We start from the raw sequence: 19,797 nt of genomic DNA on the forward strand, positions 1-19,797 counted from the left end.
TCCTAATTCCACTGCATATGGCGACTTGGCGGTTCAGTCACAACCTGCCTTGCTGGCTTCATCACCCAGTGTTCTGACCACCCCTTCATCTCACCGCACACTCCCTCCTCTGCATCGAAGCCACACGATCACGCCAGTCTCTGTGCTCATCGTCCTTTGTGTTTGCCTCCTTAGTTACATTTACCACAGTACACTGTAGAATTCCTATTTGTTTATATATTACGTTGTAAGTTCTTCAAGGACAGTCTTATTCATCTACGTAGCTCACTGCCTAACACAAGTCTGATAAACCAGGTTATTCCAACAAATGAAGTGAATCAGTATTTGCCACACAGGCTCTAGCAAGTCTGCCCCCCAAAAGATTTAACCAACCTATTGTCTGATTATTTAAAAAGCAGTCTTTCATGAATAATGTAATTTTGTGTTTGAACAGAAGAGTAACATATATGAAATAAACTGACCAGGGAAAGCAGCACGAACTTCAGAGTCCCTAACCCTAATCCAATGCAGGGAACACGGGTTCAAGCCCTGGTCCAGTAAGATCCCACATGCCACGGAGCAACTAAGCCCGTGTGCCACAACTACTGAGCCTGCGCTCTAGAGCCGCAAGCCACAACTACTGAGCCTGTGTGCTGCAACTACTGAAGCCTACGAGCCTAGAGCCCTTGCTCCGCAACGAGAGAAGTCACCCCAGTGAGAAGCCTGGTATCGCAACGAAGAGTAGCCCCCACTCACCGCAACTAGAGAAAGCCCGCGCACGGCAACGAAGACCCAATGCAGCCAAAAACAAGTCTCTAAAAACAAAACATTCTCCAAAAGAGCCTAACTAAATCAGAAATCTGAATGCAGAAATTGTAATCTTACACCTGTCACCTACTCCCTTCTCCTCTTTCTCACTTTCTATAGTTATTCATCCTGCTGAATTCTTCTACCTTTAAATATACAGATGCCAACCACTCTGGTGATATGTGCCATTTGCACTGAAGTGTTTGTTCTTAAACAAGCTGGATTACTCAGCCTCACAAATTAAAAAGCTACCCTATCAGCTAATTTTAATACTTAGGGTTTTTTCCTGAAAAGTTCTTTAACCTTGAGTGTATTTCCAAATGGGTTAGTTTTTGTCCGTTTGATTCTAATGTATTACATACTACCTGGAAGCCAGAGGAAAACCAGAGATTTGTTTGTTTTATTTTATGCTCAACCTAGTAACCAAACGAAAATAAACCACAATTTCTTTATGCCAAAGCTGGTTTATTGAACTTCATGAGGGCGAAGTTACAGTGATGCTATTCCATAACAAAATTATTTAACTCTAGTTTAGATTTCACGAGGAAATGTACTAGCAATACACTGTCAATAAAGCATTGTCATGAATAGCTAACTTCACTGGAATCTGGATTCGTTTCCTTTGGTGTTCTCAAATTATGACTTTTCCAAAACATATCTGAGGTTTTCAACTAAAGGTCACAGTTAAAATAAATTCATACAGGAGTTACAAAGTGTGTGATTTGTGCTTTAAAAATTAATAATTAGTTGTTTGATAGCCACCATTTTGTAAGTGATTTCTCAATAGCCTGTGTTTTATAAATATTCTGGAAAATATCTAAAAGCTTTACCCCATTCAACTTATAAGTATGTTCTTTTTAAAAGTAAAAACATATGTAGAAAAAATTAAAACAATAAATCACTACAAATGGGATACAAATATTTTAAAATAAATATTAAAGTGAAAAAATAAGTCCTTTTACAGAACTTTAAAGGATACTTACTACTAACTTCTTACAAAAAGAAATAAAGTTAAGTTACCTTTTTAGAAACATGAGTAATAACAGCACTGAAAAAAAAAAGTGCTTGGAAAGTCTGTAAACTTTCTTCCCCCACTTTAGAAAATGTTTTGATAAGCAATAAACAGATTCCCTTCTTTAAAAAACTGTTACTCCCATGACAATTATAACAGCTGTCATTGTTTTACTATAAAAATAGTTGCAAATCGACACTAATTTAGACAAAGTCAAACCATTTTTAATTCTACCATGATAAGAAAAATGGATTAATCTTCTTAAAAGCAAACAAAGCCAATTTGTTTTTCCTTAAGCTCTAATGTTTAAAACAGAATAATTATTTCCTGTAATTATTACTTTCCATTAGTTCATTTAATAGAATTATCTTGTTTTCATAAATAAATTATCCAGTCAGGACCACCATCATGATTACACAAAAAATCCTAAACTAGATTACATCACATATTTAATTGGTTTCCCACATTCTGAAAATATTTTAAGTATAATCATCTTTTGGCTTAATTTCCTCTAAAATTATATTAAGTTCAGCAATCTTTCAGAATTAGTCAATGTGCACACTTCAGATAAAGTTCATGGCTTACATTCCATTCACGTAATAGCTTCACATGCAAGCTTACTATTTCCTATGTGCAAAGTCTTAAATTCAAAATAAAAGTAATTAGGGTAAAAAAACGTTTTGAAATATTCTTTCTACCACCAAGGGGTACACTAGATATTTTTCAATATCTAATTTATTTTTTATACTGAGGAGGAGTAGTTTGTTGTGACCATAAAAATTTAAAGATTTAAACAACAGAAGTCCTGTAATGTACTATGACAGAAATAAAATGTAGACTCGTAGCAATTACACGTATGCCCTCAGAGTTACGATCCAAATGGAGGATGATTTGTTTATTCAGCCTTTAGGCATTAAATTGATTGGGGGCCGGGGGAGAGCAAGAGATACTATGACACACAGCTTGACCAAAAGCCAGGAATAGGTCTTTTGTGGTAGCCAGGAACCATGTTTAGCTATTTTTCCCCAAATTGCATCTCCTCAAATCTTTCAATTAGTTTTTCAATGTTTAAAGGTATCAAAATAAAGTATAAAGCACCTTACTATCTGATTTACTTTTGCATATTGTGTAGAATTTAGTAAGAAAACAATTCAAATTACTCTTCTAAAAATAACAATGATTTTTTTTTTTTGTAGACCTGATTGATAGTGATTTGAAATATTAAGCATCTAGAACTGTTGGAAAGGTCATTCTTTATGGACTGAGAACCAGAAAACATTCTAGGCTCTCTCCTTCCACTGGAACTAAAGTCTTGGCTCTAAAATGTACCAATAATAATGCATTTAAGTACATTAATAATACAAAGAAAGAACTCTAGGGAGAGGCAAATACCAGTTTTTATCCTATTGAGAACACTTCCCGTCCAAAGCACATACGAGTAAGTATACTAAACCCTTAATGTATTTTTTCAATTGCAGGAACACAGGATTAAACAATCACTGACTCTTAAAATCCCATCATACTCTCATTTGAAGCCTTCTCATGGGGCTCTCAATGGAAAGATGTTCTCACTCATCCTCACTCTGCTTCACTTCAACCTCTGAAAACTAACTTTTTCCTTGTGTTGTCGCAGTGACAAACTTGATGAAGTAGAGACAAAATACAAAAATAAGCACGACGATGATGAACAGGAAAGTGCCAGGATGCTCCATGACATTTGAGATTAAATTCTATGACTTATCACGGTCATACTTCAAAAGTATTTCTTTAGTCAAAATTAGATTGTACAATAAAGACTGTGATTTAGCACCAGCACGTCACTGCAGGCTTTGGTTCAGGCTTCAGGGTAATTCCGTTATCAGGGGGTTGACTAAGCATTAACGGCTTATGGCTCTTCAGCTTATGAGCCAAGGTCATAAATATAGCTTCCACATGGTCATTATCATTGGGGTTTTTAGCAGAGGTTTCAAACAAAGGCATACTGTACGTGTCGGCAAATTTTTGTGCCAAGTCTGTGGGTACCTGAATGGCACTCCTCAAGTCACATTTATTTCCAACAAGAATCCGTGGTATGTCGCTGGCTAGCAAATGCTGTTTGCATTCTTCTATCCAAGATGGCAGGCTATGAAAACTCGCCATGTTGGTCATATCATACACGAAGACAACAGCATGTACATTTCTGTAGTAGTGCTGGACCATGCTCTTTCTGAATCGTTCTTGTCCTGCTGTGTCCCATAACTGGATCTGGAAGTGGGGGAAAAAAAGAGGAAAACTGAAAGTTTCATTCCAATTATACATACAGAAAAGTTTCGCCACCTTTGCATGGTCTTTCCTACTTCTTCACTTATCCTACTTTGCTCCCTTCCACGATGCCTTTTCGGTGTTATTTAAGGGATCCAAATGTCATGATACTAGTCTAGTTACCTCATCATTAACGCAAATGTCAGAACAAAGACTTCAATCTAGCACTTTAATTTCAGTAAATCAAGTTTGTTTAGAAAAATTATACCTCAAAAATTGATTTTAGGGCTTCCCTGGTGGCGCAGTGGTTGAGAGTCCGCCTGCCGATGCAGGGGACGTGGGTTTGTGCCCCGGTCTGGGAAGATCCCACATGCCGCGGAGGGGCTGGGCCCGTGAGCCATGGCCGCTGAGCCTGCGCGTCCGGAGCCTGTGCTCCGCAACGGGAGAGGCCACAACAGTGAGAGGCCCGCGTACCGCAAAAAAAGAAAAAAAAAATTGATTTTAAAACGTTAAGAGAAACAGATACCAGGTTTTAACAAACATGTGAAGTGTCTAATTCCTGCAAATTTGGTTACAATATGCCCTTCCCTACATTTCACTCATCTAATTTAAAATAGTAGACTTAGGATAGATGTGAAAAGTCATGAGATCTAGCCCCCAAATCTATCTATCTATCTATCTATCTATCTATCTATCTATCTATCTATCTATATATACATCCTATAAAATCCAGGCCCCTTTGAAAATTTTAAATGAATAGGAAATCACTTATCCTAAACATCTCTACCAATAAAAATATTCCAATACCTCCTAATGGAAATATGGGGCAGTTGGGGAAAATGATATCTGAAACTAAATACAGGACTTCCCTGGTGGCGCAGTGGTTAAGAATCCACCTACCAATGCGGGGGACACGGGTTCCAGCCCTGGTCCGGGAAGATCCCACATGCCGTGGAGCAACTAAGCCCGCGTGCCACAACTACTGAGCCTGAACTCTAGAGCCTGGGAGCCACAACTACTGAAGCCCACGTGCCTAGAGCCCGTGCTCTGCAATGAGAGAAGCCACCGCAATGAGAAGCCCACGCACCGCAACAAAGAGTAGCCCGCGCTCGCCGCAACTAGAGAAAGCCCGCGCGCAGTAATGAAGACCCAACGCAGCCAAAAATAAATAAATAAGTAAATTTATTAATAGATAAATAAATAAAGCTAAATACAAGTCATGTGTTATGATTCTCTTAAAACACTGAATTTATCCTGCCTTTGTTTGGTTCCTAAAAAAAGTTAAATGATGAGGGTACTGGTCACAATGGAAAAGACTAGAGGCAGATTTGCTTAGATAGCCTAAACTGGTGATTTCTCTAGAGCGATACCGAAGGAGAGGGAAATTGAGGGGAGACTGTAGATGACACCCAGAGTAAGTAGGATGTAAGACAGGAAGCACTGAGAACACGGCGGTATATGGTAAGTGCTCAATTAAGATGCAATGAATGAATAAATATATTTTAAAACGTGATTAGAGATGGAAATATTGATCACCACTCTTTCATGCTGCCTTAGTTTTTAGCAGTTCTGATTTTTTTCATCTTTTTTTGGTGGTAGCTCTTTTTAGTCCAAATTTCTCCATCTTTGAAATATTCTCCCTTTCTTCCAAATTAACATAAATCTAACCTTGTTCCAGGTGGAAATATAAAATACTATACAGGCATATCCTGGAGATATTGCAGGTTTGGCTCCAGACCACTGCAATAAAGCAAATATCACAATAAATCGAGTCACACGAATTTTCTGGTTTCCCACTGCATATAAAAGTTATGTTTACACTATATGGTAGTGAATTAAGTGTGCGATGGTATTTACCTAAAAAAACAGAGTACATACCTTAATTTAAAAATGATTCGGAGGGCTTCCCTGGTGGCGCAGTGGTTGAGAGTCTGCCTGCTGATGCAGGGCACACGGGTTCGTGCCCCGGTCCGGGAAGATCCCACATGCCGCGGAGCGGCTGGGCCCGTGTGAGCCATGGCCGCTGAGCCTGCGTGTCCGGAGCCTGTGCTCCGCAACGGGAGAGGCCACAACAGTGAGAGGCCCGCGTACCGCAAAAAAAAAAAAAAAAAATGATTGGGAGACGCAAGAGGGAAGAGTATATGTATAACTGATTCATTTTGTTATAAAGCAGAAACTAACACACCATTGTAAAGCAATTATACCCCAATAAAGATGTTAAAAATAAAAAAAATTAAAATAAAATGATTTACTGCTAAAGAATGCTCACCATCATCTGACAAGTCAGGGTTGCCACAAAACTTCAATTTGTAAAAAATGCACCATCTGCAAGTGTAGTAAAACAAGATACGCCCGTAGGAACTGGATTTCTCAGGCTCTCCTGGAACTAGGGGGACAAGTGACACAGTTCTGGCTAATAATTTGTAAATAGTCTTTTCAGTGGGGGTTTTAGAAAAATAAACTGATTTGTGATTTTTTTTTTTTTTTTTTTTTTGCGGTACGCGGGCCTCTCACTGTCGTGGCCTCTCCCGTTGCAGAGCATAGGCTCCAGACGCGCAGGCTCTGCGGCTATGGCTCACGGGCCCAGCCGCTCCGCGGCATGTGGGATCTTCCTGGACCAGGGCACAAACCCGTGTCCCCTGCATCGGCAGGCGGACTCTCAACCACTGCGCCACCAGGAAAGCCTCTGATTTGTGAATTTTTTAAAAAAAAGACAGAGCACTTGGCACGTGCCTTTTGCACTTCTCTCACCACACCCGTTCTGCCTGGAATGGAATATCGTGCTGGGAGGCTCAGCAGCCGTTTTGTAAGCATGAAGAAGAAAGCCACACACAAGAATGACAGAGCAGAAGTCTAGCATAGATAGAATACTGCTGACAGCGTACCATCATACAGACTGCTGCCCCTGGTCTCCTTATTACATGACAAAAATAAAACCTTACACGGTTAAATCACCACAGTTGAATTTCTCTTACATGTAGCTCAGTGCTATCCTAAAATGATTTGCTATGTACACCGTTTAAAACCTTTACCGCTTACAGTCGCATTTACTCAGGAAAGTACAGGTTCTGCCTTGATGCACTCCTAGAGACCACTTCACAAAGTACTTTGTTAAAAAATACCCACTTTGTGATGTAAGCAACACCGTTGACAGATGGGCCATAAAGACTCAGTATCGTATAAATCAGAGGTAGAAGCAAACAGCTGTCAGCGAATTAAGAACTAATAACATCTCAGACTATTTAAATCAACAAAAATTTATTAAAGACCTACTGTGTATCCACCCGTAGGTTACTTACACCACTAGGCCTTTGCCTCCTCAACAGTAAAAGTAAAATTTAGTTTCAGACCCTATAAAATAGCACTCATAGACTAGCTACACTAACTATGCAAAGAACTAATAAAGTACATTATAATTTTTTAAAAATACCACTTTCCTTTTTAAGAAAAATACTTTTTCTTTAATCCCAATGAACATGTTAAGAATAAAAACACTCAGCATACAACTAAAACTGTTTCAAGCTATAGAGGTCGGAATTTATTATAAAGCTACACTGTGTACCGTCAGCATACGATCAGAAATAGAGACCAGTGGAACAGAACTTAGAGTCCAGAAATAAATCCATATTACCTATGGTCAATGGATTTTCTACAGGAGTGCCAGGACAATTCAGTGAGGGAAAGCACAGACATTTCAATGAATGGTGCTGGGACAACATGCAAAAAATGAAGTTGGACCCCCTACCTCACACCATATACAAAAATTTATTCAAAATGGATGAAAGATCTAAATTTAAGTTAAAACCATAAAAATCTTAGAAGAAAACATAGGGGTAAATATTTGTGACCTTAGATTAGGCAACGGTTTCTTAGCTATGACACCTAAAGCAGAACCAACAAAAGAAAAAAATAGATAAACTAGACTTCATCAAAATTAAAAATGTGCTTCAAAGGGCATTATCATGAAAGTGAAAAGACAGCTCAAAGAATGGGAGAAAATATCTGTAAATAATACATGTGTTAGGGGTCTAGTATTCAAAATATTTAAGACCTCTTACAACTCAATAATAAAAAGACACATAACCCAATTAAAAAAATCGGCAAAGGATGTGAATAGATGTTTCTCCAAAGAAAATATACAAATGTTCAATAAGTACGTGAAGAGCTGCTCAACATCATTAGCCATCACACAAATGCAAACCGATAACAAGTGTTTGCAGAAATGTGGAAAAGTGGAACTCTCATACGTTGCTGGTGGGGATGTAAGTGCAGCCACTTTAGAAAAGTTTGGCAGTTCCTCAGAAAGTTAAACAGAATTTTATTTAGCCATAAAAAGGAATGAAGGGACTTCCCTGGCGTTCCAATGGTTAAGACTTCGCCTTCCAATGCAAGGGGTGCGGGTTTGATCCCTGGTTGGGGAGCTAAGATCCCACATGCCTCGTGGCCAAAAAACCAAAAAACATAAAACAGAAGCAATATTGTAACAAATTCAATAAAGACCTTAAAAAAAAAAAAGGAATGAAGTACTGACACACGCTACGACATGGATGAGCCTCCAAAATATGCTAAGGAGAAGAAACCAGACACAGAAGGTCACATTTCTACGCTTCCACTTATATGAAACATCCAAAATAGACAAACCCACAAAGACAGAATATAGACTGGTAGTTGCCAGAGGCTGGGGAATGGGGAGAAACTTTAATGGGTGAGGGATCTTACTTGGAGTGATGGCAATATTTTGAAACTAGATAAAGGTGGTGGTTGTACAACATTATGAATGCACTGAATGGCTCACTTTAAAATAGTTACTTTGATGTTATTTGAGTTTCACTTCAACAAATTAGGGGAAAAAAGGAGAGAGAGAGAGAGACAGTTGCCATAGGACCCAGCAATTCCACTCCTAGGTGTATATCCAAGAGAACCGAAAAGATATGTTCACACAAAAACTTGTACACAAATGTTCATAGCAGCATTATTCATAATAGCTAAAAGGTGGAACCAACCCAAATGTCCACCAACTTATGAATGGATCAATAAAATGTATGTCCATATAATGCAACATTATTCAGCCATAGTAAGGAATGAAGTACTGACACATGCTACAACATGGATGAATCTTGAAAACATTATGCTGAGCGAAAGAAGCCAAGACACAAAAGGCCACACGCTGTAAGATTCCATGTATATGAAATGTCCACTATACAGCAAGTCCCTCGAGACAATAAGTAGATTAGTGGTTGCCAGGGTCTGAGGGAGCGGGAGGAATGGGGAGTGACTGATCATGGGTATAGGGTTTCTTTCTGGGGTGATGAAACGTTCTGGAGTTAGACAGTGATGATGTTACACAGGCTTGTGAATATACTAAAAACCACTGAATTGTATATTTTCAAATCTTAAATATCTCAGTTTTCTAGAATGAGAAAACAAAACCCACTTCAAACCGTCTCTTTAACATTCAGAAAGAGATTTGGGGAATAATTTGGATGACCTACATAAAAGCTGTCCAGAGAAATTGGAACAGATCTTTTCCCTTTTAGTAACATTCTTGCAGCTCAGGTATTCAAAAATCATTTCATCGATGGATACAAATGAACCTATATACAAAACAGAAAGAGAGTCACAGATGACAGATGTATTATAGAAAACAAACTTTGGTTACTAAGGAGGAAAGCGGGGGGCGGGGGGGAGGGATAAATTGGGAGATTTGGACTGAAACAGACACACTACTATATATAAAAAGGTAACTAATAAGAACCTACTGTATAGCACAGGGAACTCTACTCAATGCTCTGGAATGACCTATATGGGAATAGAATCTAAAAAAGAGTGGATACACGTATAATAGATTCACTTTGCTGTACAGCAGAAACTAACACAACATTGTAAATCAACCATACGCCAATAAAAATTAATTTTAAAAAATCATTTCATCGATGAAGAATGATTTATAATGTTTCAAGCAGAGTATATCTTTAAGTTAAAAGAATAATAAAAGACACGCAAAAAGGAAATATACCAAAACATTAACAATGGCTGTCTTGAAGACAATTTCCCGCTTTATTTCTACTTTTCTCTGTTTTCCACAACAAACATACATTTGTTCTATTTGTTTTAACAAACTAAAGTTTAAAAAAAAATTATGCTGAATGTAGACCTGCCTCAAAGAACTGTAGAAGTCCTCAAAAAATGCAAGTGGTGATGATTAGGATGTTTATCCCTAAGAAAACCACTTGCTTGTTTTAGGCTAGGATTGACTCAACGTAACCCTCTTCCCATCAGTCCTGCTCAAGACACTCTAACCATTTCAAGACTCCCAGGAAACAAGAAGTCGTAAATAATAACTCTGCACACTTTATTGAAGAACCGTAAAAGTAAATACTATGTTAAGTGAGGCACTTACAAAGAAGTACAGCTGTCTCTCAGTATCCATGGGGGATTGGTTCCAGCACCCCCAAATACCAAAATCCACGGATGCTCAAGTCCTTTATATAAAATGGCGTAGTGCTGGCATTTAACCTACACACATCCGTATACTCTAAGTCATCTCTAAATTACTTATAATACCTAATGCAAAGTAAACGCTATGTAAATACTTGCCAGCAGTGGGCAAATTCAAGGTTTGCTATCTGGAACTTTCCGGAATTTTTTTTCCTCAAATATTTCCCCATGGATATATTTGCCCCTGGAGGGCTGAGTGTATCTAAAAGGAAGCTTGAAAATTTCACTCACCGAATTGCTAGAACCAGTGAAGGCATAGGACACAGACTGTTATGCTGTCTGCTGCCTTTCAGGTCTGCACAGGACACTGAGGTGAGGGCAAGCGGGCTGCGGAAGGCGCAGTGAGAGACCCGGCAAAGAAAGGACAGGACAACTAACAAAAACTGTCAGCCACAGAAGGCTACAGAAAGCTTTGACTGAAAGAGAGAGACACATATAGATACCCAGTGGGAAACAAACCTCACGATAACCTAGAAAAATCTTGAGCTTCAGCTATGAGTGGAGTGGTTCACAATGCTTAAAAAAAAAGAGAAAACGACACTCTGGAACCTAAGGAAGTGACATGCTTTTGTCCTGGGAAATATTAAGTTAGGAAGTATTTTCAAAGCAATTTTTCCCAGTTTAATACTTAATATCTTAAGAAAGAAAATGGCTCATAGGTGGTTCTACAAGATATTACTCCCATTTTAAACATTATAAAGATAACATAAAATATATGTTAATAATATTTCATGAATCTCTACTTTAAATTCCAATATCAAGCTCCAACAAAAATGACAACCTAATTGCTAAATACTAAGGGCAGAGTCTTTTTTTTTTAATGTCTATTCAGTGCTTTGCCCAGTTTCAATTATTTCTTTTTATTATTGATAAAGCGAGTGTGTGTGCATGTACACATATAGATTCTGGACACTAGACCCTTGTCAGGTATATGATTTGTAAATATTTGCTCCCATTCTGTAGGTTGTCCTCTTATTTTCTTTCTTTCTTTCTTTTTTTTAAAATAAATTTATTTATTTTTGGCTGCATTGGGTCTTCGTTGCTGCACGCAAGCTTTCTCTAGTTGCGGTGAGCGGGGGCTATACTCTTCGTTGCCGTGTGCAGGCTTCTCACTGCGGTGACTTCTCTCGTTGCGGAGCACGGGCTCTAGGCATGCGGGCTTCAGTAGTTGTGGCATGCAGTCTCAGTAGTTGTGACTCGCAGCCTTAGTTGCTCCGCGGCAGGTGGGATCTTCCTGGACCAGGGCTCGAACCTGTGTCCCCTGCATTGGCAGGCAGATTCTTAACCACTGCGCCACCAGGGAAGTCCCAAAGAGCAGATTCTTACTGTTCATGAAAGCTCTTTTTAGTAGTTTTATGACCAAAATGAGTGATGACCTGGCTAAACTGATTTAATGCTTTTTTTGCTTGACTGAAAAGGATAAAGGTATTAGCCCAGATGACCTTTCTTTGTTTGATCAGCTATCAAATTTCCTCTTCCCCTGTTCTTTCAAAGAACACGTTTTTATTATTTTTGCTTCTGAGCAGCCTATATAAAAGATCATCTGGTAATTACATAAAAGCTTCTATTAACAACTTGATGATGTAAATGAACATCATAAGGAGTGTAAGTAACATTTCAAGAGAACTCTTTTTGCTTTGGGTATCAGAGTAGAAATATGTATATCTGATGTATAGATCCAAATGGCAAATTTTTAAATTTATTTTAAATTTTAGGGGTTTTTAGCTTCTCTAACAAGGAGAAGTAACAAATTTTATGTGACTATTTGAAAGGAATACTTCAAGGGAAGAACTGAATTATAGCCTAATGAAAGGGATAGGAAGAGAGTAAGCAGGGAGAGAAAGGAAGCAAGAGCTGGGAGCCCTGGGTTGTAAATTCCAGCACTGCCATCTCCACATCACCACCACAGTTTAGGGATGGGCATGTGTCACAATCCCCAGTCAGAACCACCGAGTCTCCATTTCAGGACTGGTGTTGGAACTGGCAGAAAGAGAACTTTACTTCCGGGTTTCCAGTTATGTGAAACAATAAATTTTCATTTTGCTTTGTTCTGCTTTTGTTACAGAGTTCTGACACAGACTCTAAAGCAAAAGATCTTGATTATTGATTCAAGATTCCTGGAAAGTAAATAATTCTATCACATCTCACCACCTGAGTACACACACCAACGTTGCCACCTTCAAAGACAAGGTACAAGAATCACAGGCTTCTGAAATCAGGCTGGAAGAAGAATGGGACTCCGGCCTGGTTCCAGGGATACTTCAGATAGTAGAACGGCTTGGGTCTGTGAAAATGAATATTGCTTGTACCATACAGGCCTCACCAAACCACTGCAATACAGAATCTCTGTCACACTAGACCTAAACATCCTAAAGTTTTCTGAGCTAAGGAGTCACAAATTAAGATTCTTTTTAGGGTACCCCAACAGTTAATACTCTCATTCTCCGAATTCCAATGCAAATCAAATCAAGAGGACCAATTTGGTATCTCCTTAACCACCATCACCACGTTTTTTGTTTTCGTTTTTGTGTTTTACGCGGGCCTCTCACCGTTGTGGCCTCTCCCGTCGCGGAGCACAGGCTCCGGACGCGCAGGCTCAGCAGCCATGGCTCCTGGGCCCAGCCGCTCCGCGGCATGTGGGATCTTCCCGGACCGGGGCACGAACCCGCGTCCCCTGCATCGGCAGGCGGACTCTCAACCACTGCGCCCAGGGAAGCCCCACCACCACGTTTGAAGATGAATTACCAATTTAATTCTAGTAAGGTAAGGTATGAGATGATGTCTTATACAATATGCTTTGACTTATAAACATTAGATTACTTTTAATAAAGATCACGACAGAACAATGGAGAAGCGGAAATAATCTGATGTACATTTGGCTTCAGCATTCACTGCATATCATCTTCATCGCGCCATGACACCAAGCTCTACTCCACTCCCTGTGCCTGTTAACCAAATCGGGCATTTCGTTCTCATCTATCTATGCTCTCCAGCTTCAACTCCATATTCACGATTATCTCCTCCAATTCCACACTTCTAGCTGCGAATGTGACATTTCCGTTTGAGTACACCACCATCTCAACAAAGAAATGACTCGGAGAAAACTTTTTATGGAGCCTCTCAAAATTCCATCTTCCACACTGTACTTCTCATCTCTACTGGAGGCATACCTACCTCCAGTCAACCAGACCCACACCCTCAGCCATGTGAGTCCTTTCATCACCAAAAGCCAGTTACTGAAGCCTTTGGCTTTATCATCAAAATGCCTGTCTTACCGCCTCTTTCTTTCATCAGCTTCCCTTATACACGCCGAGTCAGATTTCCAGAGCAGCCTACCAATTGATCTGCTGCCACCAAGTAGGCAGCACTTATCCAAGTCCTGCATAGTTTAGAAACTGAGCCACACACTGGAAGACGTCTACGGGGTTATCAGACACGCGCCCTGTCCTGAGCAAGACGGAGTAGACCTAATAGAAGAGGTGGAGGGCTTCTCTGGTGGCTCAGTGGTTAAGAGTCTGTCTGCTGATGCAGGAGACACGGGTTCGTGCCCCGGTCCGGGAAGATCCCACATGCCGCGGAGCGGCTGGGCCCGTGAGCCATGGCCGCTGAGCCTGCGCGCGTCCGGAGCCTGTGCTCCGCAACGGGAGAGGCCACAACAGTGAGAGGCCCACGTACCGCAAAAAAAAAAAAAAAAGAAGAGGTGGATGCATATATAGAACAATGAGGAAAGAGAGAGAGTTTAAAGGCGCAGGTAAGGTGCTAAAGGAAGCTGATAGAAGGAAGAAATAGAATTGAGAATGAGAGGCAGGGAGATTCCTAATACAGACACACTGAGTTGAATAAGGAAGAATTACATGTGGTGAAATATGGGAAGGGGGGATATTCCAGGCAAATAGTGGGAAATGTAAGAGGAAAACATAGGGATCAGGAAATAATTGGCTGGACTATAGGGTACTTGAAGGAAATTAATGGGGAAAAAATGTCAAGTTAGAAAAGAAGTCTGGGGCAAGAGAAGGAAGGCATTACCTTCATTTTAAAAGTTGGAACTTTACGAAATAATGGAGAACTACTCAGAGCATCTGAGGCAGGGGAGATTACTCTCCCCAAAGTGCTACACTCAGCTGGCATCTGGCAACAATGTTCCAAACAGATTAATTGAGGACTGGGGTTGGGTGAAGTTGAGCCGCTGCAACAGAGCAGAACGTAGAAAAGATGAACTAGGATTCCGAAGGGTGAATGAGAGAAATCATCCAGGTAGAAAACTAAGTGGATTTAGGGAGCAAAGGAGAGAGGCGAGGCCTCCGGGATGAGGGTAACACCAGGACCACCTAGGTCACGTCGAGGAGAAACAGGAGAGGCAGATTTGACAGGGACGAGGAACTCACGTTGGAACTTTGAGGGAGGGGAGGGATTATCCAAATAGCCACGTCTACAAAACAACAGGAAACGCAGAATGACAGAGGAGGAGAGAGGTGCGGGCCAAACAAAGGTTTGGAAGTTATCCTCATAGAAGTGACAGGCGGAGTCAAGAGACTTCCAAAGGAGAGGATGTAGATAGAAAAACAGGTCACGGGGCAGATGAGTCTCTCTCAGGATTCATCCTCAAGCGCTGCCACATTTATCTTCCTAGAACACTTGGACGTTTTTGCCACACACACAAAATCAAGCTACACCCTAGCTGTTTTCCAAACTCTTCAGAAACGTTGCTACCAAAACCTTTGCAGTCTTCTCACTTGCCACGTTCCCACGGGAACCTTTAACCCTGCTGGAGCATCCTGCTGACGTTCCCCATCAAAATCTCCCTCCAAGTGAGAACGATTCTTCCACCAACATCCAAACCAATAACTTGGCACTCACCTACTGCCTGATTTTGCTAGTCATCTTTTTTTTTTTTTTTTGCGGTACGCGGGCCTCTCACTGTCGTGGCCTCTCCCGTTGCGGAGCACAGGCTCCGGACGCGCAGGCTCAGCGGCCATGGCTCACGGGCCCAGCCGCTCCGCGGCATGTGGGATCTTCCCGGACCGGGGCACGAACCCGAGTCCCCTGCGTCGGCAGGCGGACTCTCAACCACTGCGCCACCAGGGAAGCCCTGCTAGTCATCTCTTTAGGTATATAAATCTTACCCCTATCTAGGACAGCAAATCATCTACAGAGTATATCAGGGTCAGCAAACTTTTTCTGTGTATCTTAGGCTTTGCAGGCCTAACAGTCTCTACCACAACCACTGCTCAACTCTGCCACTGTTGTGCAAAGCAAGCACAATATGTAGACAAATGAGCCTAGCTGTGTTTCAGTACAACTTTATTTAGGGGCACTGAAATTTAAATTTCATAAAATTTTCACTTGTCATGAAATATTATTCCTTCGATTTTCTTCCCCCCCAACCATTTAAAAATGTAAAATCGGGACTTCCTTGGCGGTCCAGTGGCTAAGACTCCGTGCTCCCAATGCAGGGGGCCTGGTCAGGGAACTAGATCCCGCATGCCGCAGCTAAGAGTTCTCAGGCTGTAACTAAAAGCTCCTCCCGCATGCCGCAACTAGGAGATCCCGCGTGCTGCAACTAAGACCTGGCGCAGCCAAATAAATCAATTTTTTTTTTAAATGTAAAAATCATTCTTAGCTTGCAGGCCACATAAAAACAGGCAGCGGTGCACAGGTGGTTACTGGACTTACTGTGGTGATCATTTCATAAAGTATGCAAATATCAAATCACTGTGTAGTACACCTGAAACTAACATAATATTGTATGTCAATCATATTTCAACTTTAAAAAAACTAACAGAAAAACAAATTAAAAAAATAGGCAGCAGACCGTATTTAGCCCTGAAGCATGGTTTGCTGATTCCTGCACTGAATCTTCTTTCCAACAATTACTCATTAAGTGTTTGATCAATGGGGCAAGAAGTCCTGGTTGCTTTCCTTTAGTTAATATTAACGTGGGAAAATTGCATATCACTACAAATAACAAGTAAGCTATCTCAAAGTTCAAATAGGAACTGATGATCCCTAGTTGAGAAAGAGATTAAATCCAACACTAGGCTTTAATGATTCTGTTGGTGTCTGCCATCGTCACACGCTGATACGAAAGGGGTACGGCTATGAGGGTACACACACAAGGAAGAAGCATAAGGATTAGAGCCTCAATTTGAAAATCAAATGTATTTTTATTGAAGGAATTAATGTTATAATTTTATTTAACTTCCCAAATTCTGCAAACAAGATCTTACTCTTTCAATTATACATATATAGCACTTAGGACAGACTAACACATATAGACTTAATTACATTTCGTAAAACATTTTAAGTGATTCTGAAATGGCACTGCTGTAAGACATGCTCTCTGAAAAATTTCCAGGCCACAAAACATTTAACACAGTATCTCACTTAGCTAATCCCAGTAGCTAAGCCTTCGACGTTACACACTGGACATATTTTATACACTTTCAGTATGCTGTAAGTATCTCTTAAATTTGCACCTGATTCACCTGTGATCTTAAAGTATAAATGGCAACCCGGAGGCAGGTAAAGGGCCACTGAACCCCAACTCCTCCCCCACTTCCATCCCCTCTTTTTTGTTATCATCCTGCTTCCATGTGAGGGGAATTTCTCTTCCCTTCAGCTGTGTGCCTATGCCCTGCTCTATCTCTGTTTCACTCTCTGGTAGTGCAGCTACAGAACTGACGGTGCCAAAGAGAAAAAGTGATGTTAAACCACCAGGGAAGAAGCATCTTCTTAAGATTACCAACTATGGAGCCAGGTGCCTTACATACCTTCTCATCTACCCCTCATATTAGCCTGATGTGGTACTGTTATCCCAACTTTTCAGATGAGAAAATAGTCTCCGAAAGATTAAGGAAACTGCCTAGCGACTGGAGTAACCAACCACCCCAGTTTGCCTGAGACTGAGGGAGGTCCTGGGAATGTGGGACTTCAGTTTTAAAACTGGGACAGTTTGGGGCAAAGCTGATCATCTACTAAGGACACACAGCCCTTTCATAGGTTCAGATTTGAGCCAGGTCAGTTGGGCACCAAAGTCCATGCACTTTTTCTCAGAACTCCTCCTTCTCCCAAACAAACTCCCGCTCAAACCTCAGAAGTCCCACTACTTTCCTCCCCCAAAGGTTCCTGGGCCCAACTTAATTCTGATGTTAAAGAGCCTCTTATTCTACTCTTTCTTTGCAATGTATACAAATCTTTCTTAACTCACTAATACGGTGCACCCAAAGGACCACCACTCACAGCTTGAATGGGACAATGAAAAATTAAAGTGGAGATTAAAAGGCAGGGGCTTCCCTGGTGGTGCAGTGGTGGAGAGTCCGCCTGCCGATGCAGGGGACACGGGTTCGTGCCCCGGTCTGGGAAGATCCCACATGCCCCGGAGTGGCTGGGCCCAGGAGCCATGGCCGCTGAGCCTGTGTGTCCGGAGCCTGTGCTCCGCAACGGGAGAGGCCACAACAGCGAGAGGCCCGCGTACCGCAAAAAAAAAAAAAAAAAAAAAAAAGATTAAAAGGCGAAAGGGCCTACAGAAGACTGATGTCTTTTCAACCCTATTTCTCCTTTACTATCATTAGCAGTAAAACCCCTTTGGGGGTGGGAAGGTGAGGCAGTGGTTAGGCAACTAAAAAATAAATTGTGCCTCAAGGATGTGAGGATGGGAATGAAGTGAGCCTATTTTTTCCCCATGGGGGACTGAGGTAAAGATGAACATCCTAGTTTAAAGTGAAAAAATAAATGCAGTATAAGGAAGGCAGAGCAATTCCTCGGGTCCACGTGTTTTAAGGGATGGTATCAGCAGGTAGCTGACGGGTTAGTGGTGGCTCAGACTCAAGAAGCGTGTCTAAGGATTACATCATCAGGAGGCCTCAGCCCTGTCACTGATCCTTATTCTCCAACGTCCCCACTGCAACCCCTCAGAACCCCAGGCTTGGCCTTGGGCTTACTACACCTTCTCCATTGTTACTGTGTCTCCAGTCTCGGGAACCACCAACGAGACTTAAAGAAGACTTGAAAGCGGGTGGCACTGAGAATGTGCTCTGGCAACCCAAGGAGGAACCAAGTACAAATTACAGAATGTTTCTGCAGGAAAACAGGTTCTTCTCAACAACTCAGTGTCATACCAAAACTACTGTAACAAAACTGTATGCAAAAGAAGATCTAAGTACTTCCTCAAAGGCAAAGGGGCATTACTTCCACAGTACCTAGGGCAGTGCTAAAATGAATGTTTAACAAATAGTATTTCCTAAATGAACTTCCCATGCTTGAGAAATTTCACTCTTTTTCCTTCGGTTTTACTTCACTAACTCCCAGCATGTGAGACACAGCCCATGAGTCAGTGGATACGCCCTTCACTCTGGCTACTCAATGTGTCGTCCACAGACTAGCTGTATCTGCAACACCTGAGACATGACCGAATTAGAATTTGTATTTACTTAAAAAAAAAAAATCCCCAGGCAAATCTCATGCACATCAAAGCTGGAGAAGCACTGCCTTAGAAGTTTGCTATATACAAATCCTTCCAATCCCCAACTCCCACCTCCACACCAGCGTCTGAAAAGATGGAGCGCACGCCCCGCACCGGGCCAGCAATTAACCCACGCAGCGGTTGGGACCCTTGTCATCCCCGGGACAACCTTCCTCCTTGACAGTCTGTCATCCGCTCACCTTGATACGCTCCCCATCAATCTCCACCGCTCGTTCTCGGAAATCCACCCCGATAGTAGCCTCGGTGCGGTCGGGGAAGCGGCCGGCGCAGAAGCGGTAGGTCAGGCACGTCTTGCCCACATTGGAGTCGCCAATCACGATGATCTTGAAGATGCGGGAGCGAGCCGGAGGCAGAAACCCTGAGGCCCCTGACATCGCACCGCTGGATGAGAAGCTCGCCTCGAGCGACGACTCCATCTCCGAAGCCATTCTCCTGCCCCGCCCCAAACCGAGGCGGAGGAAAGGAGACGCAGAGAGGCCGGGAGATTACGCCACCTTCGGCGAGCTCGCCCAGTCCGCGGGCTCCGTCGCTCAACGTTCCGGGAGCCACCGCCCTCCGGGCCGCCAGCGCGCCTGCGCACCTTCCCGCCCCACCCCCGCCCCGCGCAGGTGTGGCGTCCCCCCAGACCAGTCTCGCCGACCCTCCCGCCCGGCCCGTGGCTCCACCCCAGCGTCACTCAGGCCTGCGCCGTCTACCTGGGAAGGGACGGGGCCTGTCGGGGGCTTGAAGGTGGCGCGGAAGGCCAGCTGCCGAGAGGCCGAGCAGAGCGCCCCAGGCC

At 42.0% G+C, this 19,797-nt stretch overlaps 1 protein-coding gene across 1 annotated transcript; it reads right to left on the reverse strand.

Annotated features, from left to right (window-relative positions):
* Positions 1-1,234: 1,234 nt before the first annotated feature.
* Positions 1,235-19,590, reverse strand: RAB33B (RAB33B, member RAS oncogene family). Its single transcript, XM_032632960.1, has 2 exons — positions 19,199-19,590; positions 1,235-4,042 (listed from the first exon to the last, which is right to left on the reverse strand). Exons 1-2 carry the CDS (start codon positions 19,445-19,447, stop codon positions 3,602-3,604), a joined length of 690 nt encoding a protein of 229 aa, XP_032488851.1. The 5' UTR covers positions 19,448-19,590; the 3' UTR covers positions 1,235-3,601.
* Positions 19,591-19,797: the final 207 nt, after the last annotated feature.

This window comes from Phocoena sinus, chromosome 5 (assembly GCF_008692025.1).
Source record: "Phocoena sinus isolate mPhoSin1 chromosome 5, mPhoSin1.pri, whole genome shotgun sequence".
Lineage (NCBI taxonomy): Eukaryota > Metazoa > Chordata > Mammalia > Artiodactyla > Phocoenidae > Phocoena > Phocoena sinus.

What these genes read in the sequence shown, in the direction of transcription:
- RAB33B (XM_032632960.1), bottom strand. Translation starts at nt 19,447, where the DNA reads ATGGCTTCGGAGATGGAGTCGTCGCTCGAGGCGAGCTTCTCATCCAGC. An exon ending in TTGATGGGGAGCGTATCAAG is followed by an intron (nt 4,043 to 19,198) that starts GTGAGCGGATGA and finishes CCCCACTTCCAG; the next exon opens with ATCCAGTTATGGGACACAGC.